Genomic DNA, 27413 nt, shown 5'->3' on the forward strand with positions numbered 1-27413 from the left:
GAACCTAGGGGAATGTATGAAGAGTTTCATTCAATTTATTTCAATGTATTTTAAAGGTTTTCATTATGAAACACTTGGCCAAAAAGCCCTGTTCAGAGCTGTGATCACCTGTACAAGCTCTTTGGTTTGCCCTGACCCTTTACCTTTTCACCTTACCTAGACACTGTGAAATCTCTGTCACATCTCTCCTCCTTTCTTACAAGCCTCCTGATTTTTGTATGAAATAGCCTTAATCTTATAAATTCTACTTTCAAATGCATGTTTATATTAATAAAACAGAAATTTATTTTAAGGGTAAGAAATAGCTTATTTGAAAAACAATATAACCAGTTGAAAAACTTGTTAAGCAAAGTATAAAATGATGGTATAGTACAGATCTTCGGATTAACTGTGTGCAATAGGCCAGGTTCAAGGAAGTAAGAAATCTACTCTTAGAATATGGTGAAATAAAACCCAGTGGGGGAGGGTGGAAAACACATCCAGCTTTGCTTAGTGTATCCTCACTGGCTCGTTTCAAGTCCCAGCCCTCTTCCTGAGTACTTGTATGATCTTGGATGAATTACTTAACCTGATTCTCAACAGCTTTGTAGCTAAGAAAAAGTGATCACTGCCCATCTACTGAATCCCAGTGGGTGGCAGTAAGGCTTAAATGAGAAGAAAGATGTATAGTCTAGAAAGTACTATAAATACATAATATCCTTCTTGGAAACACTTGAAAAGCAGATGCCATGACATTATGAACAGATTGAAGAGCACATCTTTGGACTCCGTAAAAAAATATCTTCAGAAGAAAAAACTTGAGATTTTGTGCATTGATAGATGTTACCTAGACTTATTGTTGTGATCACTTCACAGTATTACTTAAAAATTGCTTCACTGATGTATCCAAACTTCACGTGACATTTGTCTATTATATTCAATAGTAAAGAAACACAAAGTGTTTAAAAGATGTCCAGAGCATAGAGGAATTCAGGTTTTTGGAGCCTCTTGCTCAGGAACTAATCACTATTAACACTGTTTATAGAAACCAGAAGAGTTGACAATGTTTCTGGCTTGCACTTTGAGTCAATTATGTTCACTTAATCTTCTTGTTTGAAACACAAGTCAGAGCAAAACACTATCTTTCATTTCTGAATTTTCAAGTTGGACAGAATTAGGGCCACATGTCGGATCTGGGGAGTAGTGCTTGGGTGGGGAGACACACCCAGCCTGGAGGGAAAACTCTCAAATCCCAAATAAACACAAAAATATCCTGTGCAAGGCCTTTCTTTGTGTTGAGATCACGTACAAGGTTAGGTTCCTAGGTGGCAGTGGGCTCCATTTCCTGGTGTTTGGCTCGTCATACCAAAAGAGAGCACCATGTCTGCCTGCCAGATATCTCTAGCTCAGGGATCCCCAAATTATGGCCCACAGGCCCACAGATGGCCCACCGAGGACAATTAATCAACCCATGGGATATTGTTGCCGCTGCTGCCTGTCCTGCTTAACAGTTGACTCCTCCCAGCCCCACAGCGTGAAATGTGCATTGCACTGTCTGACTCCCCTCCTTCTCTCTGTCTCTCAATTCCTCTTCTCAGTCTTGGGCAGGGTCCGCAATCGATGGCCCACCAAAATGTCCATAATTCCCAGTGAAATACTGATAAATTGGTAGATTTAATTTTACTCGTTCTTCACTTTTTTTTTTTTTTTTTGGTTTTTGGTTTTTGGGCCACACCCGGCAGTGCTCAGGGGTTACTCCTGGCTGTCTGCTCAGAAATAGCTCCTGGCAGGCACGGGGGACCATATGGGACACCGGGATTCGAACCAACCACCTTTGGTCCTGGATCGGCTGCTTGCAAGGCAAACGCTGCTGTGCTATCTCTCCGGGCCCTCGTTCTTCACTTTAAATAGTGTATTTGTTCCTGTTATGTTTTTTCTACTTCAAAATAAGATATGTGCAGTGGGGGCTGGAGAGATGGCATGGAGGTAAGGCATTTGCCTTGCATGCAGAAGGTCCGTGGTTTGAATCCTGGTATCCCATATGGTCCCCTGAGCCTGCCAGGAGCGATTTCTGAGCAGAGAGCCAGGAGTAACCCCTGAGCACCACAGGGTGTGGTCCAAAAACTAAAACCAAACAAGCAAAAAAATATGTGCAGTGTATATAAGAATTGGTTCATAGGGTTTTTTTTGTTTGTTTGTTTTTGTTTTTTGGGGGGTCACACCTGGCAGCGCTCAGGGGTTACTCCTAGCTCTACGCTCAGAAATCGCTCCTGGCAGGCTTGGGGGACCATATGGGATGCCAGGATTCAAACCACCGACCTTCTGCATGCAAGGCAAAAGCTTTACCTTCCTGCTATCTCTCCGGCCCTGATCATAGTTATTTTTTATAATATAGTCTGGCCCTCCAGTGATCTGTGGGATAGTGAACTGGCCCCCAGTTTAAAAAGTTAAAGACCCCTGCTCTAGCTGAACTACTAATGTGTGAACCAATGTTCACACTCCGAGTTGAAATTCATCTGCACTCTCATTTGGTTTCCCAGTGACAGGGCAGGGCTGTTGCTATCTGAGGCTCACTGAGGCATCTGTGGGCTCATTGACTCATCCTTCAACACTGAGTAATACACTGTGGGCAAGCACTGAGCAAGAAGTCAACCACAGAGAGCTACTCATAGAGATCCAATGCTTGCTGCAGAAGCTCAATGAGCAAAAACAACTAATACAAGATACTTAACCGGCACCAACTAGTTCAGTAAATCCTCAGACAATGATGTTAACACCATTGTGAGATATAATAATCAAACATCATGAATTGACTCTTAATCATCTATGTTATGATAAATCCATTTGCCATGGAATGTGTTTGTGTTTGCAAAGAGGGAAGGCTGGATTAGTGGATAGGAAACTAGGAACATTGGAGGAGGGAGGATCACACTGGTGGTGGGATTGATGTTGCAAAACAATGCCTGAAACAACTATATTATGAATAACTTTGTAAATCATGAAGCGCCTCCTGTGTGGCTGGAAGCCCCAGTAGGCAGACCCACATCCCACAACTACAGCTATGTAAACTCATTGATTCAATTCTATAGATCCTAGAGTTCCTGGAGTACATGGACATGAATGATACCTCCAAATTCAACAATACTGACATCCCAGTATGAACTAACTAAATTAGATGGGAAATATCATAGAATCAACTAAGCCCAATAAACAAAATAAATCTAAATGAAACATGAAAAGTGTGTATTCATGGAAGACAGATGTCATGTATGTAAACAATATGGAAGCCAGACGTCCTGTATGAGTCGTGGGCTGGACTCCTGTGTGAACTCCTCCAGTTTGTGGAAAGTTCCAGAAGGGGCACAAACACATGACAGTTCCAGGAAGTGTCTGCCTAGCATGAAGTAATTCTACTGAGCACTCATGATAAACAGTTCCAGAAGTTGCCCTGCTGGGCCTGGGCCAAAGAAACCAGAGGCCGTACAACTCTAAGTGTGAGAAGGCAGGGACTTGTTCTCATCTTGCATGTGTCCATGGGAAGCCCAGATCATCCACACATTGTGGGAAATCTGTACACACATTCCCCGAAGCAGCCTCAGCTAGCCACCAATACCGGTTCCCTGCAAGGAATTTAGAAGAGTACCAGAAGTCCTTGTTCTCTTTCCCTCTTAGGACCTAAACACTTGATAACAAGCTGCCTTTTCTTTCTTTCTCTTCTGGGAAGGGAAACTTCACCACTGCATCTGTGTAGTCAAGAGATACTCACTTCTGTGTCTCTCAAACTGTTAAGTCTTCCAGGGTTTCTACGTGCACTAGGGCTGGGAAATTTAGTGCCAATGGTATGTTGGGACCTGGTAGAATGAGGTCAAACACAAACCTGGCTAACTACCCCATTGCCAGAACCTGCTATAGAAGAAAACTAAGGAACCTCTTATGGTCACAGAGCCTGCAGGGTTCACAGATCACACCACCTGCACTGACCCCACTTGAAAAAAAGATAGAGGCCCCAATTTTAGGCCTGTCACCTGTAGCTGAGATAGAAAATGGCAACTGCTCACAGGGTTACTTACAAGGAGATAGGCATGATCAGAGAGGTTGGATTTGCCTGCTTGTTGTCTTACATCCTCAAGTCCAAAGGTGACCAGGGTACACTACTGGGGTGACCCTACCTTCTACTTCAGATGCCCCACAGAAACTTAGCATTTTATCTCTGATGGAGACATTTAAGAGGGTAACAGTCATCATATGAAAAGGAGACCAGAAACTCATCACAGATTTACAGATTCACCACTAATCTAAGAAGAGATGCAAGCCAAGCTATGAAGATTCACAGGTACACAAGTCTTCCAGTTGAAAATTCTGCAGTAATCTCAGAAGGAGGAGGGTAGGCTAAAACCCTAGAAGTCATACTCACACTGCACAACCACCACCATACAACACCTAACTTTACTGCTTCACAACTATGTGTGTGTGTAGAAGCCAAATTGACAAAAATTCCAGGTACACTGATTTCAGGATGAAAACTTTGGGATCTGGACAGACTGGGGGCTGGCAGTTGCCTACACTACACCCCACCTCCTGTACTGCTGGAAGCCCCAGTAGCCAGTCCCACATCCTACAACTACAGGTATGTAAACACATTGATTCAACTCTACAGATCCTAGAGTTCCTGAAGTACATGGCCATGTATGATACCGTCAAATTCAACAATACTGGCATCCCAGTAAAAGCACACTAAATTAGAAGGGAAAGTAGCAAGGAAGCCAACTAAATTCAATAAACAAAAACAATAACATAGAATGTTCAACAAGCAACAAAAATTTAGTACACTCTCAGATAATGACTTAAAGATCCTATTGTCAGATACATTGATTTTCACATATTTCCTTTTCTGACTTTTTTGGTATAATTTTTTTAGCCATATAGTTGTAACAAGCAATATGAAATAATTTGTTTTTCTTTTTTTTTTTTTTTTTTTTGGTTTTTTTTTTTGGTTTTTAAGCCACACCCGGCGGTGCTCAGGGGTTACTCCTGGCTGTCTGCTCAGAAATAGCTCCTGGCAGGCACGGGGGACCATATGGGACACCGGGATTCGAACTAACCACCTTTGGTCCTGGATCGGCTGCTTGCAAGGCAAACACCATTGTGCTATCTCTCCGGGCCCTAATTTGTTTTTCTTAAGGGGATGTGCTTCAGGGTGGGTGGGAAACAGGTGGAGGGAAGGTCACACGGGTGGTAGGATTGGTGTTAGAACATTGAATGCTCAAAACAACTTTATTATGAGTAACTTTGTAAGCCAGGGTGACCGAGACTATTGTGTGGTGCTTGTCTTTATTGCTGTAGTACTCACTGGATATTTTATTTGATATTTCTTTTTGTATTGTTGTGGTGTTTCATTTACCTTTTTCCTGTCCTCTCTCAAACTGAGGATGAAAGCCTCTAGAAGCCCATTTTCAGCTTATTTGATTTTCTACCCCATTTTATTGCTTTTCTTTCCTTCAAACAAAACCACATAACTTGAACTATCTAGCTCCACCTCTCAATAGAGAGGGAAACAAGGGAGAGTACCAGGACCAAATAGATATATGATCACTAAGTAGTAAGCTAGACACAGAGGGGACCACTTACTCTAGCAGCCCGAGGGGTGAGGGTTTGGGGATATGGGTTGCAGAATGGGAACGGGGGTGGAGGGAGGACAAATTTGGTGATGGGAATTCCCCTGATTCAATGTTAATATGTACATAAAATACTACTGTGAAAGATATGTAGGCCAATATGGTCAAAATAAAAATTAAAAAAAAAACAACAACCAAAACACATAGGTGAGACTATGATGAAGAATTCACAGTGTGTCAACCCACAGGCAGGTGAGAGTTGAGGTCTGACTTTCATGTGGGAACTGAGCTCATGACCAGAAAAAGTGACTGGGTAACGAGGGGCAAGTGATGATACTCCAGATCAGTCCCTGAGTCAGGACCAAGTAACTATTCTGGACTCTCCACCCACACATGTTCTTGTCATTTCTCACATCTAGTTGGACCCCAGATCAATCCTTAGATCAGTTTCTGTCATAGGCCTCAAATCCATCCACTTCTCAAATTAGTTTGGCAAATGCCACATCTCTGCACTAGATGACCACACTGACCCCTGGGCCATCCCCATTCTATCCATCATTCAGGCCAGAGGCATCCTTCTAAATCTATGCTCACTACTCTGCTCCATCATATGCCCTTGTCTCTCTCTCTCACTCTTGGCTTGCACATTCCTGAACACACTAATGTGTTAGTTCAGGGCTATGCAAATTGCTGACCTCTGCTCCAGCCAACCCTTCAAAACTCAACTCAAATATCACCTCTTCCAGGAAACCTTATCTGATATAGCCTTTATCTGACTTAGATCTTTCTGCAACTTAGAGTTGTTGATCTTTCTTTTTCTATTGCCTGCTTTAAACTCCCTGGAAAAGATATCCTAAACCCAGAAAGGACCTCCATTAATTTTATTTCCACAGCAATGACGTTTGAAATGGCACAGGAAATTGTGGACAGGGAATAGTTGTCCCTTGTAGGCCCCTAATCACAGGTTTGGGAATCTATCTGTAAAGGCTCATGGGTCTGTGTGGTCGGCAGCTCAGTTATATGAGAACAGATCCTTCCCCATTGACCACACTTACTTTATGTTGTCACAGTGAATTTTCTCAACACGGTATACCACTTACCACAAACCAACAGCAGCCTCTGGAAACAGTTTTAAGACAAAAATATAGACAGGTGGGTAGGGGAGCCAGCAGGCCTTGGGCTCCAACCTCCCACCTCTGACTACTTAGGGGATATTGGAAGTGGGGCTAAACTGGATCAGGGAGCACTCACCTCAGTCGCCTTCACATCCCTCCCCAATGCTTTTGGTCTAGTGCAAGTTAAGGAGCTAGAGTTCGCTCTTGCTTTTGCGAAACATATTTAGTTTCTTGTCATCCTCTTTTTATTTAAAAGTCACTACCCACCCCCAAAACACACACAAAATGCATACCCAACCTGTTTCCTGAAAGAGAACAATCTGATTCTTTCATTTGGCCACTCTGTGAGGGAAACCAGGTGTGGGAATGAAATGGAGGGGGTGGTACTTCTCTTTCCCAGGGGTGTTGCATGAGGGAGTGCTTCCAGCAGCAGCTGGGCTCATCTTCCTCGCCCCCTCACTCACCTTGAGATCAAAGTGGGCGATTTTCTTGGCATGAAGGTAGTTCACCCCATCCAGGATCTGCTTAATGAAGCTGGTGGCCTCCTCCTCACTGAGTGACTCCTTCTGGGCCAAGAAGTCAAAGAGCTCCCCTCCAGACACCCTGCAAGACACAGGCAGTAGGGCCCAGTCTTGTTAGCAATTATCTGGCTCCTCACCCCACCTCAGAGCCCACTGTGGCAAAGCCCCCAAACCATGGTTACATCTTGTCCAGCCAGCACCAAAGATAAATGGTCCTGCCTGCATTGCAGGATCTCAAGGCCTTGGTTACCCCGAGGGTCACCTACCCCAGATTACTGAGGTGACAGAATAACAAGAATTGTGGATGGCTAAGAGGAGCTGGTGCTGAGCCAGACACTGGAGGTCTCACTTCTGGTCTCTCCACAGGCCTCTGACAACCACTCATTTCCTTCCCTGAAAAACTAGCAGATTGATTAAGAAAATCCTAAAATCTCTCTTTTGAATTGTCTAAAAGTTGGCCTCTTAAAGGCTCATGAGAATTTGGCATGATGCCTAAATTACTTAATTTTTATAAGTGGCACAGCTGATGCTGCTTAGTGATCACCAGAGATTCACAAAGCATGTTGGGTGTGGTGGGACATGGGGTTCTGGGAAACATCATTCTAAAAAGAGTTGAACTATTCATTTCCCCTTTCTTTAAAAAATGTCAAGTACCCCTGAATCCATTCATCGACAGTAGCATCCTGAGAAATAAAACAAATGGACCCAATGTGGACAGTAGGAAACAGTAGGAAGGCATACAATGTACTGCAATGCAAATGCCAAATTCCCACCTCCAATGTCTCCTTAGCCCAGATATTCCCAAAGCTGTGGACCCCACCCCACAGGGGCTGCCAAACACTCAGCTGCCACTCACCAGAGCTACTAAGTGCTTGAATAACTGGGAATCTGATGTTTTGATTTACTTTAATTTTAATAAACTTTAATTTAAAAACAGATGTAATACAAAATGTTTCCCCACTCATCACAGCTTTATCTCTTTGGGTGGGTTATATTTCACTTTCATTATTGCACTGTAAGTGGGGTGAATTAAACACGAAACATTAAAATACACATGAGCTTGTAAGACTTAGTATGGATTAAAAGAACACAAAAATCTTAATTATTTTTGTGTTAATTCCATGTTAAAATGACAATATTTTAATATATTAAGTTAATAAAATATAGTTAATTCACCTATTCCTTTTTATTTATTCAGTGCAACCACTAGAAAATCTAAAAGTGATTCATATTTTTCTATTAAAGAACACCAAGGGGCAGGGAAGGTGGCGCTAGAGGTAAGGTGTCTGCCTTACAAGCGCTAGCCAAGGAACAGACCGCGGTTCGATCCCCCGGCGTCCCATATGGTCCCCCCAAGCCAGGGGCGATTTCTGAGCACATAGCCAGGAATAACCCCTGAGCATCAAACGGGTGTGGCCCAAAAACCAAAAAAAAAAAAAAAAAAAAAAAAAAGAACACCATTAGAAACAATATTGCCTTTAGACTTGATTGCCTGTTTATAAGAATAATGCAAGATAGAAGAGCCAGTTAAATAACACCAAGAGGAAGGGATAAACCAAATCCAGATTGTAAGACAATCAATGAGACAAAGAAAAAAAAGACAATCATTGGGACAAATTATCTTGTTTTCCAACAAATCAATGATGCACAGAGAAGAGGAAAGGAGAACTGTTATAGAGTAACTCAGGTGGGGGCAGGGGGATAAAGGCAAACAAAAAAATACCTTTATTTAAGCATTATGGTTACAAATATGTTTGTAGTTGGGTTTTAGTTATAAAAAGAACACCTCACTTCACCAGTACAACATGCCCACCACCATCGATGGCCCTCCCCATCTCTCTCCTCCCCCAACCCTTGCCCTCTTTGAGACAGGCATTCTATTTCTCACACTCACTACCATTGTCATGATAGTTGTCAGTGAAATTATTTCTCTAACTGAACTCACCATTCTTTGTGGTAAGCTTCATATCTGGGCCAGTTCTTCTGACTCTTATCTCTATTGTCTCAGTATTATTACCATACTGTCTTTTATTTTTCTTAAATCCCACAGATGAGTGAGACTATCCCGTGCACATCTCTCTCCCTCTGAATAATTTCATTCAACATAATAGTTTCCATGTCCATCCATGTATAGAAAAATTTCATGACTACATCTTTCCTGACAGCTGCATAGTATTCCATTGTGTATATGTGTCACAGTTTCTTTAGCCACTCATCTGCTGTTGGGCATCTGGGTTGTTTCCAGATTCTAGCTATTGTAAATAGAACAGCAATGAATATAAATGTTCAGAGGCATTTTTGTGTTGTGTTCCCAGAGTATATCCCTAGGAGTGGTATAGCTGGATCTCATGGGAGCTTAATTTCCAGTTTTTGAAGGAATCTCCATATTGTTTTCTCTAAAGACTAGACTAGATGGCATTCCCACCAGCAGAGAATGAGAGTTCCTTTCTATCCACATCCCGCCAGCACTGATTGTTCTTGTTCTTTGTGATGTGTGCCTGTCTCTGTGGAGTGAAATGGTACTTCATTGTTGTTTTGATTTGTATCTCCCTGGTGATTAGTGATGTGAAGCATTTCATCATGTGCCTTTTGACCATTTGTATTTCTTCTTTGAGGAAATGTCTGTTCATTTTTTTTCTCCCTATTTTTTGATGGGGTTAGATTTTTTTTTTCTTGTTATGTTCTGTACCTTGTATATCTTAGATGCTAGTCTCTTATCTGATGGATATTGGATGAATAATTTCTTTCATTCTGTGGGTAGTCTTTGTATCATAGTCACTATTTCTTTTGAGTTGCAGAAGCTTCTCAGATAATATAGTCCCATCTGTTTATCTCCGCTTTCACTTGTTTGAACAGTGCTGTTTCCTCCTTGAAGATGCCTTTAGTCTCAATGTCTTGAAGTGTTTTACCTATGTGCTATTCTATATACCTTATGGTTCTGGGTCTGATAGCAAGGTCTTTAATCCATTTGGATTTGAATGCAGGAGATCAAAGTTTGATCAGAGGGAGTGGAAGAGAAGAAAAGCTGAGAATGAGAGAGAGAGAAAGAGAGAGAGAGAGAAATAACGAGGACAAGGAAAACCAATCAGTATGTGGACTTCATTTGGGTCCTAACTCAAACAGAACTGTAAACTGTTATGTTTTAGAAACACGGCAACTTTCGAGGTCCAAGTCCTGACTGAATAATTTTCTCAAGATGAATAAATGTGCTGATCATAGCTTTCTAAAACTGCCATCACTTAAAGAAATATCAAGTACTTCCATATAAAATGACTCATATCTGAGCTTTGCATTAAAATCTTTGAGCAGAGAGCTTTGAATGTTGTACTATTCTAACATGCTACTTAAACTATAATAAAACAATTAAAATATTTTTGCAAATGAAGCAATAATTGGAGTTGGGATTTATATTAAGATAGGTGAAGCGGGCCCGGAGAGATAGCACAGCGGTGTTTGCCTTGCAAGCAGCCAGTCCAGGACCTAAGGTGGTTGGTTCAAATCCCGGTGTCCCATATGGTCCCCCATGCCTGCCAGGAGCTATTTCTGAGCAGACAGCCAGGAGTAAACCCTGAGCATCACTGGGTGTGGCCCAAAAACCAAAAAAAAAATGGGGCCGGGAAGGTGGCGCTAGAGGTAAGGTGTCTACCTTGCAAGCGCTAGCGTAGGACGGACCACGGTTCGATCCCCCGGCGTCCCATATGGTCCCCCCAAGCCAGGGGCGATTTCTTTTTTTTTTTTTTTTTTTTTTTGTGGTTTTTGGGTCACACCCGGCAGTGCTCAGAGATTATTCCTGGCTCCAGGCTCAGAAATTGTTCCTGGCAGGCACGGGGACCATATGGGACGCCGGGATTCGAACCGATGACCTCCTGCATGAAAGGCAAACGCCTTACCTCCATGCTATCTCTTCGGCCCCGCCAGGGGCGATTTCTGAGCGTGTAGCCAGGAGTAATCCCTGAGCGTCAAACGGGTGTGGCCCAAAAACCAAAAAAAAAAAAAATATATAGGTGAAGTGGGGGATAAAAAAAATTTTAAAAAAAGATAGGTGAAGTGGGGGATGGAAAAAAATGAAAAAAAAAAAAGATAGGTGAAATGCTGACAACTTGAATCTGGACAATGAGCATGTGAGGGATCCTCAGAATATCTTCTAATTTTTGTACCTATAATAAATATTCTAAAACAGAAGGTCAAAGGTAAACATACAGGGAGGGTTCAGCTTCTACCAACCATCCTCCTGATGGCTACTGTCATGTGAAACTTCTTTGCTGAGGACCATGGGGGAGGAGGAAGTGCTAGATTTCCCTCTACCCAGTACTGTTCCTATGGGATAAGGAAAAAGTTGCCCAAAATCAGCCTTAGCTACCAGACATCACAGGTCATGAGAATCAATGTCTTCCCATTGGCCTATTCTGAAGATCAGATGTCTGGTGAAGGGCACTGGCCACAATAGGACTCCAACCGAGGACCTCTGTCATAATTTGTGCATCACATGTAGTGTGAATGGCAGTTCAAAGGTGCTAAGAATGCAGTGAGATACATGAGGGGCAGGACCTGAAGAAAGTAAAGGAATGGAATCAAGATGGCATGCCTGAAATGGAGACCACTCTTGAACATGTATGTGCATAGTTCCTGTGCACAGACAGGCCTTGCCTTTAGGTGAAGTGTACTTCCACTAGAGTGCAGGTGTGACACTTACTGTCAAGTTAGCTAACACCTCATTTTATTTTGGTTTTTGGGCCAAACCCGGTGACAATCAGGGGTTATTCCTGGCTATGTGCTCAGAAATCGCTCCTGGCTTGGGGGACCATATGGGCTGCTGGGGATCCAACCACAGTCTATCCTAAGCTAGCATGGGCAAGGCAGATACCTTACTGCTTGTGTCACCACTTTGGCTCCCCACCTCAATTTTTAATTCTTTTTATTTTTTGTGGGCGGGTCACACCCTGCAATGCTCAGGGGTTACTCTTGGCTCTGTGCTCAGAAATCACCCCTGGCAGGCTTAGGGGACCATATGGGATGCTGGGATTCGAACCACCGTCCCTCTGGATCTAAGGCAAATGCCCTACCTTCATGCTATCTCTCCGGCCCCCAATTTTTAATTCTTATCTAACAAATAGATGGAGGGAAAAAACAGTCACTTTAAGGGCCCAAGTGATAGTACAGCAATTAGGACATTTGCCTTACAAGTAGCCAACTTCAGCTTGATCCCTGGTACTATATATGATTCCCTTAGTCCACCAGGAGTGATACCTGAGTTCAGAGCCAGAAATAAGCCCTGAAATCTTCGAATTATGGCCTAAAACAACTCCTCTAATTGCTCCAAAGTGAATGTGAGAAGATACACCTCAGTGTAAAGTGCTCTTGGCAAGATGACAAGGACAAGGGACATGAGAGAGGGGCCTCAACTTTCTGTTTCCTCTACTTCTTGTTCTTCTTTTTTTTTTTTTTTTTTGGTTTTTGGGTCACACCCGGCAGTGCTCAGGGGTTACTCCTGGCTGTCTGCTCAGAAATAGCTCCTGGCAGGCACAGGGGACCATATGGGACACCGGGATTCAAACCAACCACCTTTGGTCCTGGATGGGCTGCTTGCAAGGCAAACGCCGCTGTGCTATCTCTCTGGGCCCTACTTCTTGTTCTTATAGCTATTTTTATAGCTTCTATATTTATAAAAGGGTGGTGGCGTAAGCAGTAGGGTGTTTGCCTTGCATGCGGCTAACCTAGGACGGACCAAGGTTTAATCCCCCGACATCCATATGTTTCCCCAAGACAGGAGCAATTTCTGAATGCATAGCCAGGAGTAACCCCTGAGAGTCACTGGTGTGGCCCAAAAAGCAAACAAACAAACCACAAAACACCAAGAAATTATTAAAAATCAAAATAATTTATAAAAGGGTATGGAAAGATGGGCAAGGTCGTGCAAGCCTGAAGTAAAAGCACATAAGAAATAGTAGGATGGGAGGTAGGATGATTTCCACTGTGGTCTCCTGATTACTGGAGAAGTCCACCTTTACTGGAGACTGGAGGCTGGAGTATCCTGTGGCTGTGAATGGGGAGCCCTGTTGTGTAAGCTGAGGTGGCTCTGGTCACTTTCCAGTGTGAACTTTCCTCCCTCTGAGTCCAGAAACAGTTTTTCCTAACACTCTCACCTCCAAATGCACCAGCAATATAATATAGCACTATTTCTTCTTGCATAGAGTCTGACATGGTGGGAGTACATGTGAAACCAGCTTTGGACAGGATGTCTATGTGCAGTCACAGTGTATCCACACTCACTCAAATGGTGCCAATTTAAGCATACATCCCATGTGGTTCCCCAGCCTGGCAGGGGCAATTTCTGAATGCAGAGCCAGGAATAATCTCTGAACATCACAGGGTGTGGCCCAGAAAGCAACCAATAAATCAAGTTTAAAAAAAAAAAGAAATGAAAAGGGGAGATCACTACACATACTACAGAAATTCAAAGGCAACCACAGACTAACTTGAGTAACTCTATGCTACAAAACAAGAGAACCTGAAATAAGTAAATAAATAAATAATAAATAAATAAATAAATTCTTGGACTCATAATCTTCCGCGGTTGACCAGGATGATCTAGCATATCTAACCAGACCCATCACTATTGAGGAAATTAAAATGGTAATCAACAATCTTACCAAAAACAATAGCACAGGCCCAATGGATTCACTGATGAATTCTTTGAAACCTTATTTTTTGGGGGGGGGGGGCCACACCCGTTTGACGCTCAGGGGTTACTCCTGGCTATGCGCTCAGAAATCGCCCCATATGGGACGCCGGGGGATAGAACCGTGGTCCTTCCTTGGCTAGCGCTTGCAAGGCAGACACCTTACCTCTAGTGCCACCTTCCTGGCTTCTCTTTGAAACCTTTCAAGAGGGGCCCGGAGAGATAGCACAGCGGTGTTTGCCTTGCAAGCAGCTGATCCAGGACCAAAGGTGGTTGGTTCGAATCCCGGTGTCCCATATGGTCCCCGGTGCCTGCCAGGAGCTATTTCTGAGCAGACAGCCAGAAGTAACCCCTGAGCACCGCCGGGTGTGGCCCAAAAACCAAAAAAAAAAAAAAAAAGAAACCTTTCAAGAGGAACTACTACCAATCCTTTTCAGGCTCTCCCAGAAAATTAAAGAAACAGAAACATTCCTAAATAGTTTTTATGAAACTAACATTACCCTGATACCAAAAGCAGACACATAGGCTGCAAAAAAGAAGAAAACTACAGACCAATATCCCAGATGAACATAGCTGCAAAGATTCTCAACAAAATCCTAGCAAATTGGATCCAATGCCTCATCAAGAAGGTCATACACCACATCACAAAGAACAAAAACTAGTAAAACTTAGAGCAGAAATTGGGTCTGAAGAAATAGCACAGAGGGTGTTTGCCTTGCACGTGGACAACCAGGAGATGGTGGTTTGATTTCCAGAATCCCATATGGTCCCCAAGCTTGCCAAGGGCAATTTCTGAGCACAGAGCCAGGAGTAACCCCTGAGAGTGGCCAGGTGTGACCCCAAAGCCAAAATAAAATAAAATTAATAAAAACTTGGAGCTGGACTGAAGCAGTGGTGCAGGGGCAGGGTGTTTGCCTTACACATGCTAACCTAGGACAGACCGAGGTTTGATCTATCACTGGCATCCCATATGGTCCCCCAAGCCAGGGGCAGTTTCTGAGTGCATAGCCAGGTATAACCCCTGAGTGTCACCAGGTTTGGCCCAAAAACAAAAACAAAAAAACTTAAAGCAGAAATTAATGAACTTAAATCCCCAAAACAGTCCACAACATCAATATAAGCAGCTGACCCTCCAAAGAAAAAAGAAAAAGAAAACAGCCAAGATTGATAAACCAGTAGGAAGACTCACAAAGAAGGAAAGAGATAAAATATTCATATATAATCAAATTTTATGATGTCATTTTTCCTAATGCCTGCATAGTATTACATTGTGTAGATGTACCATTGTTTGTTTATCCACTTATCTATTCTTGGGCACTTGAGTTGTTTCTAAACTCTAGCTATTGTGAATAGTAGCTAAATAATATAGGAGTGTAGATAGATTCCTTTTAATACACATTTCTTTTTTTTCATTATTTGTAAAATCATAGTTTTACATGTTAATTTTGTAGTTTGTCACTTCACAAATTTGTTATTTCTAGACAAATTTTTGTAGGTTCTTTAGATTTTCTAAATATAGAATCATGCCATCCACAAATAGTGAGAGCTTGATTTCTTCCCTTCATATCTGGATTCCCTTGATATTTTTGTCTTCCCTAATTGTGATGGCAAGTTTTTCCCATACTATATTGAATAGAAGTGGTGATAGTGTGAAACCTTGTTGTGTGATATTATAGGCTTTTAGTTTTCCCAATTGAGTATAATATTTGCTTGAGGTAAATAGCTCTGACTATATTGAGAAAAGTTGCTCTAGTGCTCGCTTCAGCAGCACATATACTAACATTGGAACGATACAGAGAAGATTAGCATGGTCCCTGCACAAGGAAAAAGTTCCTTTATTCCCATTTTGTTGAGAGTTTCTTTTTGATGAATGGGTGCTGGATCTTATAAAATGATTTCTCTGCATTTATTGATATGATCATGTTATTTTCATTCTTTTTATTAATATGGTGTATTATGCTGATTGACTTGAGTATGTAAATTGTCATTGTATTCCTGGGATAAATCCTACTCAGTGATAGAATCTGATATTTTTATGAATTGTTGGCTTCTGTTCATTATCATTTTGTTGAGTATCTTTGCATCTGTATTCAAAAAGAATATTGGCCTTTAATTCTCTCTTTTTTTGTGACATTTACATCTGCTTTTGGTAACAGGATAATGTAAGCTTTAGAGAAACTGGGAGTGTTTCTGTTTCTTCAATTTCCTGAAGAGCATGAAATGGATTGGCAGCTGGTCTTCTTTAAAGGTTTGTAAAAACCCACTAGTGAATCCATCTGTCACAGACTTTTGTTTTTGGGTAGACTTTTGATTACCATGTTGATTTCTTTGAAAGTGATAGGTCTGATCAGGGGTTCAATGGGAAGTTGTAAAAGTCCAAAAATGTGTCCATTTCTTCTAGGTTCTCTTATTTCATGACATAGTTTCTCAAAGTAATTTCTGATGAGCCTAAGAGTTTCTGTTGTGTCTGTTGTGATGCCCTCCTTTTCATTTATGATTCACTTTATTAAGATTCTCTCTTTCCTTCTTGTAAGTCTTCCTATTGGTTTATCAATCTTGGTTGTTGTTTTTCTTGTCTTTTTATTTTTCAGAAAGCCAGCTGCTTATTTCATTGATCTGTGGACTGTTTTTTGGAGATTTAAGTTAATTAATTTATTCTCTAAGTTTTATTAGTTCCTTCCTCCTGCATGCTTTGTGCTAAGTTTGTTGGCCATTTTCCAGGTTCTTAAGTTGTGTGCAATCAAGCTGTTTATGTGAGCCTTTCATTTTACTGATGAAAGTTAGCATAGCTCTGAATTGTCCTCTTAACACTGCTAATCCCACAAATTCTGGTAGCTCATATCTTTATTCTCATTTGTTTCCAGGGAATATTTTTATTTCCTCTTTAATCCACTGGTTGATCAGAAATGAGCTATTTAGTTTCCAGGTATTTGCATTTTTTTCTGCATTTCTTTCTGTGATTAACTTTTATTTTCAAATCATCATGGTCTGAAAAGATAATTGATCTGATTTTTATCTTCTTAACTTTGTAGAGGATAGATCTGTGTCCCAGCATGTGATCTATTAAAGATAATACCCCATGTGCACTACAGAAGAATGTGTATTTGGATTTGGAGAATAAAAACTATTATCTGTCTAACTGTCTATCTATCTATTTATCTATCTAACTCCTCTCTTCCATTTCTCCCTTTTAAGGAAGTATTTCCTTACTGTACATTACTTCATCTATTGAAAACTGACATGGGATTCTAAAGCCTCCAACTACTATTGTGTTGCTATCACTGTCTTCCTTAAGTGTAGTAGCAGTTGTTTTAAGTATTTTTATGGTCCCTCTTTAGGTGTCTATATGTTTAGGACTGTGAGTTCTTTTTTTTTTTTTTTTTTTTTTTTGGTTTTTTTTTTTTTTTTTTTTGTTTTTGGGCCACACCCAGTAACGCTCAGGGGTTACTCCTGGCTATGCGCTCAGAAGTTGCTCCTGGCTTGGGGGACCATATGGGACACCGGGGGATCGAACCTCGGTCCGTCCAAGGCTAGCGCAGGCAAGGCAGGCACCTTACCTTTAGCGCCACCGCCCGGCCCAGGACTGTGAGTTCTTAATGGTCTAGATGTACCTTGATCATTAACAAATGACCTTTGCTGCCTAGTATAACCTTTTTTGACTTTTGGCTCATACCTGGCTCAGGGGTTACTCCTGGCTCTGCGCTCAGAAATAGCTCCTGCTAGGCACAGGGAACCATATAAGATGTCAGGATTCAAACAACCATCTGTCCTAAATTGGCTGCATGCAAGACAAATGTTCTACCACTGTGCTATCTCTCCAGTCCCTATTGTAACCTTTTTGAACCTAAAATCTATGTTATTTATACTAGTGTGGCTACCCTAGTTTATTAGAGGGGTTATTTGCTTGAATAATATTTTTCCAAAGTTTGACTTTGAGTGTATGTATGCTCTAACTATTCAAATGTGTTTCTTGAAGGTAGCAGAATGTTGGGTTCAGTTTTTAATCCAACTTGCACCTCTGTGTCTCTAAATTAGTACATTTCATCCATTGACACGAGAAAGATTATTTGCCGCTGAGTTTTGTGCCATCTTTCTAAAGAAGTTTGGTGAATCTGTGGGATTCATCTTGTCTTAAAGTAGTCTCTTCAGTGCTTTTTCTTTTTTTTTTTTTCTTTTTTTGGTTTTTGGGCCATACCCGGTAACGCTCAGGGGTTACTCCTGGATATGTGCTCAGAAGTTGCTCCTGGCTTGGGGGACCATATGGGACACCGGGGGATCGAACCGCGGTCCGTCCATGGCTAGCGCAGGCAAGGCAGGCACCTTACCTTTAGCGCCACCGCCCGGCCCCCAGTGCTTTTTCTTAAAGTGATTTCAAGTGGAAATGTTTTAATTGTTGTTATAGAACTCTAGGCTTGGGACAGCAGATATGGACTTCACTTTAGAGCCTGCCTGTATGACAGGCTGATGCAGAGCCTGCAGACAGAGAAATCTTGGCCACTCACTTTACACATCCCATCTGAAGCCCATAGGAGTAAAATTATTCAACAGGTTGATCCCAGGTAGAAATGACACCAAGTCATTGCTAAATAATCCTCCATGACTTAGATGATTCCCTGTGAATTCTTGCTGCATGACTGGGTACAATAGCTGCTACAACCGAACTCAAACCTCACTCTCTATTGAATACTAACTCCCCATTTCATGGAGACATGTGAATGAAAGAGAGTTCCTGGAGGTTTTATGTCATCTCTGCAAATCTGAGGAGGATAAGATTATCCTAGCCAGCACCAAGCCACCCCACAGCACACATGAGTTGTGTACCCAAGGGGCCAAGTCCCATCTGGTCTACCACATCAGGAAAAGGTCTACTAGTGACATAGTCCCTCAGCACTCTGATCAGTGATGACTGAACACTGATGCATAGTACTGTGCATGGTGATTACAAGAGACCCCACCATGTTCATGGGGTATGACCCTCATTGTTTCTGACAACAAATAGGTAGCTGAGAGAGGGACTCTCTCAGTCCCAGCTTCTTCAATTACAGGTCACAACCCCATCTACTGAATATGACAGTAGGGGAAAATCCACCAGCAACCAAACATTTCTGAGCAGCTGGAACTCAATTGAAGAATACAAGTTCCATGACTCTGAGGAGCTGCATTTCTTGGATCAACTGGGGTCACAAAAGGAAAACATGAAGAAGCCCTGTTTTAAATCATCATTACTTCTTGGGCCCGGAGAGATAGCATAGCGGCGTTTGCCTTGCAAGCAGCCGGTCCAGGACCAAAGGTGGTTGGTTCGAATCCCGGTGTCCCATATGGTCCCCCGTGCCTGCCAGGAGCTATTTCTGAGCAGACAGCCAGGAGTAAACCCTGAGCACCGCCGAGTGTGACCCAAAAACAAAAAACAAAACAAACAAATCATCATTACTTCTGTGACACTAAAGGCATAAGACAGGGCCAAAGAAGCAGGGGTTTCCAGGAAAGGGAAAGAGAAGGATATGTCTGATTGGAGGGTGCTTGATCTGTATTCTCCCCAACAGATGCCCCAATCCTCCTACTCCATATTTTCTCCTCCTTGTACTTCAGCCAGAAAGGATCCTGCAGCAATTTCTCCTTCTGACATCCAGATACCCCAGTTCAGTGAGAACCAGACCCCAAATGTACCCTTTGAGCCTAAATTAACACCCCAACTTAACATTTGGGGTGGGACCTGAGCCCATATTCCCACCCGCCTAGTTTGCACCTCCAGGGGCTGGATGAACTCACAGCTCCAGGATGAGCACCACATCTGTGCAGCTCTCGTACACGTCGTGCAGTGTGATGATGTTGGGGTGCAGCAGCTGCCGCAGGACCCCCACCTCTCGCTCAATTTCCTCCCGGCACACGCCCCGCCTGCTGGCCCGGCTCTGTCGTTTCTTGATGAACTTGGCTGCATACTCCTGTCCGGTACTCTTCTCCCGGCATTTCTTCACTATGGCAAACTGGCCACTGTAGGGACACAGACCTGTATGATCAGGGAAACAGCCTAGGAGCATGTGCCAGATGACAGTCACTCAGAGACATCAGACCCCAGCCCCTCCCAGACCCCCAATGCTTACCACTTCCCCTACTGCCCTCGTTCCCCCACTACTACTTTCTTGCTTACTCCACTGTTCCCACCCAATGCTCAACCTTACTCTTCTCTGCTGCCCCCCCCAAACTCCTTGCAGTTCCCTTCCCTCGCCCCCCATTAACCTATGATGGAGACAGAGCAAGTGCAGGGTTTCCAGGGAAAGATGAGTATTGTTAGCCCATGGAAGACAGGAAATGAAGGCCTTGAGGGCTCTTGCTTTGGCCAAATGTGACAGCCCCTGTTTTCACTCCCTTAGCCTGACACTAGAACCCCATACAGAACCATTGTGTCCACCACAAAGAGTGGTGAGTGCCATTAGAGAAATAACTACGCTGAGAACTATTATAACAATGTCAGTGAATGGGGCCGGAGAGATAGCATGGAGGTAAGGTGTTTGCCTTTCATGCAGAAGGTCATCGGTTCGAATCCTGGCGTCCCATATGGTCCCCTGTGCCTGCCAGGAGCAATTTCTGAGCATGGAGCCAGGAGTAACCCCTGAGCACTGCCGGGTGTGACCCAAAAACCACAAAAAAAAAAAAAAACCAAAAAAAAAAAAACAATGTCAGTGAATGAGGGATGGAGAAAGCCTGTCTCGAATACAGGCCAAGGGTGGGAAGGGAAGAGATAGGGGCATTGGTGATGGGAAGGTTGCACGGTGAAGGGGGGTTTTCTTGTTATGACTGAAACCCAACTACAATTATGTTCATAATCACGGTGTTTAAATAAAGAAATTATAAAACAAAGAATTTTATAGTTTTAGCATTTACATCAAAAAAAATAAAGAACCAGTGTGTCCAAAGATTTAAGCTCTGTACAGAAGAGGTGGCAAAGGAAAGGCAGTTAAGATCAGCATATTCAAAAGTCTAACCTGGGCAGGATGGAAAGTAAGGTGCTTGCCTTGCAAGTGGCCAATGCACTTAGTTCTCTATCATATGGACCACTAGCACAAAATATATGAAGTTGAGGCAAGCGAGTAGTCAAATGACTGCCTTAGTGCCCCAGATCTGGGGACTGGCCACTGTGCACAATGCGTGAGGTCATCATGGCCAGCAGCAGAATTGATGGTGGCCTCAAGGATGATCCTGAGACAGTGCCAGGAAAAGGCAGCTTCAGAGGAGGACCTAGGGCTTGCCTTTCCCCAGCAGAAGATTCCATATCACCTTTTAGGTTCATTAACTTGGGGGGGGGAGGTGACCTCTAAATCCCTGGGTTCCTCTACTGCCCTCTGTGGTCCTCCCACTTCCCTTTCACCATTGCACAGACTTTCTTGTCCCCCATAACACCCATGCTCAAGACAGTCTTCATTTCTGCTCAGAACGTGTTAGGTCCAGGACTGGAGATGGACTGAAACATGCCTTACATACAGGAACCCTAGATACAGTTCCTGGTGTAGTCCCAAACCCAACAGATCCCCCTAATAATACTAATCCATGAGTAATACTTGATAGTGTCAGTGTCATTTGGAAACCAATGGAGAAGACTTTTTTGTGGGTGTTGGAAGATAGTGGGCCATGCCTAAGATCCTAGAAAGTTACTTCCATATTTGTGCTCAGAGTTTGTTCCTGGAGTTTGGTGGTCTTGAAACCACCCAGTGCCAGGGACTAAAATGGGGCCTCCTTTTTTCAAAGCAGGGGCTCCAGCCCTTTGAGCTGTCTCTCTGGTCCCAGAAAAGTGGTTTTTTTGTTTGTTTGTTTCTGTTTTTTGTTTTTCGAGCCACACCCATTTGATGCTCAGGGGTTACTCCTGGCTAAGCGCTCAGAAATTGTCCCTGGCTTGGGGGGACCATATGGGACGCCGGGGGATCGAAATGCGGTCCTTCCTTGGCTAGCGCTTGCAAGGCAGACACCTTACCTCTAGCGCCACCTTGCTGGCCCCTAGAATAATCCTTGATGAGACAGACTTAAAAATAAATTAAAGTGACAAGAAATAAAGTCCAGTAGAACTAGCAAGAAATAAATATACTGGCACTTAATTAGCTTATACTCTGCCTTAGAGGTATCTAACACCCAGGCACTCTCTCTGCTCCCTGGTCCTCCCTGGTGGTGCTGCCCATGCCCCTGCTGCATTACTGGTTTCATGCTTGGTGGTGCAGGGCAGGATTAACTCCTGGACATTAGGTAGACAGATCTCTGGAAAGGGAGGAGGCAGTGGGGTTGGTTCAGGTAGGCTCAGGGAAGCTTTCGTAGAATGAAATGAATATGAAATTGTCTACTGTATCTCAAGTTTCAGTTATTTATGTTCCAAACATTGGTCTTGGGCTGTGCACATACATACTAGGTAGGGCTGACACGGACAGGGAGAAGCAGGCTTCATGGAACCAGAGAAGACAAACAGTGAGGTCTCTAACACAGCTGACCACGTGGAGTCACTTGGGGCCTTGGGGACAGAAGGTCCCCTTGTGGATGCCAGAAAATACTTAAAAGGCTTCCAGTCCCAGAGGACTATGAGTCTCCAGGTCTTCTCTCTCACCGTCACTCCTAGGGTGTTACTCCTAGGAAATCCCCGGTTTCCTCTAGCTGACAGATATGGGACTCAAAGCTTGAGGGAATTTGTTTACACTTAAAGGGCCCAAAAGAGGCAACAGGAACTGACTATCAGGCACCCTTGACATCACTTCCTCTTTGTCTCCAGAGGGAAACAGCCATTTCCTTCTTTCACATGCCTGAAACATTCCAAACTCTTAAGAAATAATGAGTATTTGCTTTGGGAGCCACTGTGCTGATGAGAGGTGAAGGGCCAGGCCTGAGTGCAGGAATCTCCCTGCCAGAAGGATGAGTTTCCAGAGGGGTCAACTAACATGAGTACAGCAGTACCTCCTCTCCTCACTATCATCCTGAAAACAGCTGGGGGGAGCTACTTCCTGGGATTTCTCCTAGGCTGATAGTGGGTAGGGGATTCAATATACCCTTCTAGGGCAGTCCTCAGGCCAGGAGGTGAAATGACAGGCCACTACTGTCACGAGTGTCCTCTTCAGAATCACACTTCCTAACTTGGGAATCAGAAGAAATGAAGTTTCTGTACTGATCACAGTCTAGACGAACGATGGCAGCTATTGTGCCCTTTGGGAACTCATTGCTCATATGAACACAACAGCAGGCAGAGATGCATGTCACTGATGTGGAGGAGGATGAATCTGTGTGTTCTGAAAAGCCTTCCCATGATTCCAGATCAAGTGCAGCCAGTTATGGGAATAATTAATCTGATCTTTGTAGTGACTCTCTATTCAGACTCTGCTTTGGGATTTCCAAACTAGCTGATGTCTGGGTTCTTCCTGTCTCCAGAGATTTGGCTCACCTGGGCTGCAACCTTGAGTCTGCATTCCAAAGCTCCTAGTAGTTCTGATGTACAACCAATAGCTGAGACACTAAAGAACCACAGTCTGGGGCTGGACAGATAGCATGGAGGTAAGGCATTTGCCTTGCGTGCAGAAGGTCAATGGTTCGAATCCCGGCATCCCATATGGTTTCCTGAGCCTGCCAGGAGAGATTTCTGAGCATAGAGCCAGGAGTAAACCCTGAGCGCTGCTGGGTGTGTCCCCCACCCCCAGAAAAAAGGAACCACAGTCCATGGACCATGTCCATTCTCCAGTGGATGACACCAACCCATCCTTAATCCTTCTCTGTGCTCCCTTCCCCTTCATTCTCTGAAGAGCAGAGAAAACGCTGTGCTTACTTGGCTTCTGCTCAAGGTGCAGGCACTTAAATGCTGGCTTAATGCTCATATGCAAATCAGTGCTAAAAGATTGTCCTGGCACAGTGGCAACAGAGGTGCAGGTTAGCAGTTGGCTGACCCAGGTCACTGTGCCAACAGTAGACACAGAAAACTTAGATATGAGGAGGTGCTAACAGATGACACTGGCAGATTCACTGGTGGGTTAAAGCAGAGATGGCAAGCCCTTCAGTGTCTGGCACCAGGGCTCCAGGTAAGAATAGCATAGAACTCAGGGCATTATGGTGGCGGGGGTTGGACAGTAATAGTATGGATGCTCTAGACTGGAACAGAGTCACTGGGGTCACCCAGGGGAGGAGCAGAGAGAGCACCAGTAAAGAGCTGACAAATGATGAGAACAAGAATACGATGGGTAGGGCAATTGTTTTTCTTGCTGCTGACCTGTTTTTTTTTTCAAATGATAAAAACTGCAAAAAATAAATTTTATGCAATGCTAACTAATACCCTTGGCATTGCATATAATGATCTCCTGAGCTTTGCCAGGAGTGATCCCTGAGCACAGTGGGATGTGGCCCAAGCCCCACCCCCCCAATGCTAATTAAGATGTTTACCAACACTGGCTCAAAATTTCTGTCAGTTTAGGGCCAGAGAGATAGTATAAGGATAAGGTGCCTGCTGTACACTTAGCCCACAATGGCTCAATCCCAAGCACCCCAGCCTATGGCCAGGAGTGAGGCCTGGGCATCACCAAGTGTGGCATCACCCTCTTGCAAAGATCATGGCACTTCTAATGTCCCTCTCCTCCACAGTCCCTCTGGGACAACTCAGCTCCTATCCTGAAGTCTAGGGCCACATGCAACTTAGGAAGCATCATTCTTACTTCTGAGCTAACATAAAAGTTTCACTGGCAGGGTTGGGGGAGATGGACTTGATACAGAAAACTCCAAATATGTCAGAGGTCCTTAGTCCATCCTCAGCTCATATGGCCCACCCAGTAGTAAACAGGGTTCCATGCGTACTTCTGGGATGCCCCTGTAATTTTTCTTTTTGTTTGGGGATTTTCTTGGTTAGTATATTTGGGGGCAGCATGCAGTTGTGCTCAGGGGTCTCTTCTGGCAGCACTCAGGGAATCATATAATACCAGGGGTTGAACCGAGGGCCTTACACTCAGAGCATGTGGTCTACCCTGAACAATATGCCCAGCCTAAAACCTTTTCATTCTGAATTTCATAGACAAGAATCTGCCTCCTCGAAGTGTAGTTTCCTTTTCCCTCCTGTCAGCTAGAGATGTGGCACAACATTGGTTAGAACTGAGATCTAGGGGCCTGAGAGATAGCCTGGAGGTAAGGCGTTTGTCTTGCTTGCAGAAGGTCAGTGGTTCGAATCCCGCATCCCATATGGTCCCTGATCCTGCCAGGAGCAATTTCTGAGTGTAGAGCCAGGAGTAACCCCTGAGCACTGCCGGGTCTGACCCTCCCCTCCAAGTAAAGAACTGAGATCTATCCTATCCTTTTGCAACTGTGGTCCCCTGTAGAATGGCAAGGAGTGAGTGTGGCTAACCCACACACCACTGAGGCTGTCTAAGCTGGACCTTCTCCCCATCATGCAGAGTAGTAAAGCTATGGGTATATGGAGCTCAATATCCAGAGCTGGATGATTTTTGGAAGGAATGGCAAAGGTGCTAGCTAACTATGTCTCTCCACCCACACCCAATCTTGTGAACATGTCACCAACACACCCTCATCCAGTTCCTCAATCACTCAGCACTCACAGAACATGCAACATGGACACTACTGCCACGTTCTAATGAGCCTCATTCAGAACTCAGGAGGGCCCCAAGGGCACTTCAGGTCACCTGCAATGTACCTCAGAATCAGGAGGGAAAAAAAAGCAGTGAACCTAGAATAGCATCTCAGCACCCAAAGCAGTGTTGGTATCTAAGCTGCATGGAAAAGCCTGTCTCAATTGCTCCAAATTCTCCAGTGCCTTGGGGGATTAACCCATCATGACCCAAATTTTACACATAAATAGGTTTGAATAGCAATATGGGCACACTTACAAATAGCTTTTCACTTTATAAGCAAATATTGTTTGTTTTTCCTTTAACATTTGCAGGTACTAAAAGTAGGGAAAATATGACTATTAGTCAAGGGTAATTGGCCAGACCCCCAAACCATCAGGAGACTAAGTCCTCAAGTTTACCCACCCCACAAAAGTTTAAAGATTAGGATACTCTTTTGAGTGTCTTTCCCCCAAATCCTAATGATTACTCTGCTCAGGTTTGTCACAGGATGCTTATCCCTCAGGACATAGCCCTTGGAATTCTATTCTTCCTGGATCTTTGGTCTGGAGACCAAACTCAGAAAGTTATGTTAATGTTAATGTTAATACAGGTAAGGAACATTTGGTCTTTTTATAGAAACTGTTTTTTGAGACCCGAAAGCACAGGTGGCTGTTTCAAGGATACACATTTAACACCTTTCAGCCAGTGAGTTTGGTGACAGTAAAATTCTCTCTTGACTAGTAACATATCTCTTGACTGGCCCTCAGGGCCATGGGCCTGAACTTTCATGGCCACATGAAAGTCACCCTTAGTTGAATTTAGCAGATGACCAAGAATGTGAACAAAGACACAGCATAGTCCTGGCATGAGTGAGATGCATATTTCATTTCCAGCAACACATGGTCCTTCAAACAATACTGAGAGTAACCACTAAAAATGAAAGGGAGTAGCCTATGGAAGGAAAGATCCAAACTGTAACTTAAAAAATAAATAAAGAGTAAGACAGGGAAAGAAAGAGAGGAAAACAAAAGAAGATGAAGAAAGAATGGAAGGAAGGAAGGAAGAAAGAAAGAAAGGAAGGAAGGAAGGAAGGAAGGAAGGAAGGAAGGAAGGAAGGAAGGAAGGAAGGAAGGAAGGAAGGAAGGAAGGAAGGAAGGAAGGAAGGAAGGAAGGAAGGAAGGAAGGAAGGAAGAAAGGAAGAAAGAAAGAAAGAAAGAAAGAAAGAAAGAAAGAAAGAAAGAAAGAAAGAAAGAAAGAAAGAAAGAAAGAAAGAAAGAAAGAAAGAAAGAAAGAAAGAAAGAAAGAAAGAAAGAAAGAAAGAAAGGAGGAAGGAAGGAAGGAAGGAAGGAAGAAAGAAAGAAAGAAAGAAAGAAAGAAAGAAAGAAAGAAAGAAAGAAAGAAAGAAAGGAAGGAAGGAAGGAAGGAAGGAAGGAAGGAAGGAAGGAAGGAAGGAAGGAAGGAAGGAAGGAAGGAAGGAAGGAAGAAAGAAAGAAAGAAAGAAAGAAAGAAAGAAAGGAGGAAGGAAGGAAGGAAGGAAGGAAGGAAGGAAGGAAGGAAGGAAGGAAGGAAGGAAGGAAGGAAGGAAGGAAGGAAGGAAGGAAGGAAGGAAGGAAAGGAAGAAAGTAAGGTAAGAAGGAAGGTAAGAAGAAGGAAAGAACTTTTGACTGGTATGATGGGGGCTCTGGGCAGGACAGCTAGCCATAGGACCCTGGGCTGACCACTTTGTCCAGGAGAGCATGATTCCCCCCACACCAGGCTTGGCTGGGCCCAGAACACTCCGAATGCCAGGATTTCTTGGTGTGTTTGCCTGGTATGTTGGGGGCTCTGGGCAGGACAGCTAGCCATAGGACCCCTGGGCTGACCACTTAGTCCAGGGGAACAAGATTCCCCCACACCAGGCGGGTCTTCAGGGCCACGCCTGGTTAATCGGGCCCTGG

At 43.6% G+C, this 27413-nt stretch overlaps 1 protein-coding gene and 1 pseudogene across 1 annotated transcript in view; one reads left to right on the top strand and one right to left on the bottom strand.

Annotated features, from left to right (window-relative positions):
* DAPK2 (death associated protein kinase 2) overlaps positions 1 to 27413 on the bottom strand; it is a 124477-nt gene that overhangs the window by 32732 nt on the left and 64332 nt on the right. The window contains exons 2-3 of the mRNA XM_049784159.1: positions 19679 to 19900; positions 7174 to 7312 (exon numbers count right to left, since the gene is read on the bottom strand). Coding sequence (XP_049640116.1) covers positions 7174 to 7312; positions 19679 to 19900 — 361 coding nt within the window. The remainder of the gene's footprint in view (positions 1 to 7173; positions 7313 to 19678; positions 19901 to 27413) is intronic.
* LOC126028860 (uncharacterized) lies at positions 15662 to 15760 on the top strand (annotated as a pseudogene).

The sequence above is a fragment of the Suncus etruscus genome, chromosome 1, assembly GCF_024139225.1.
Source record: "Suncus etruscus isolate mSunEtr1 chromosome 1, mSunEtr1.pri.cur, whole genome shotgun sequence".
NCBI lineage: Eukaryota > Metazoa > Chordata > Mammalia > Eulipotyphla > Soricidae > Suncus > Suncus etruscus.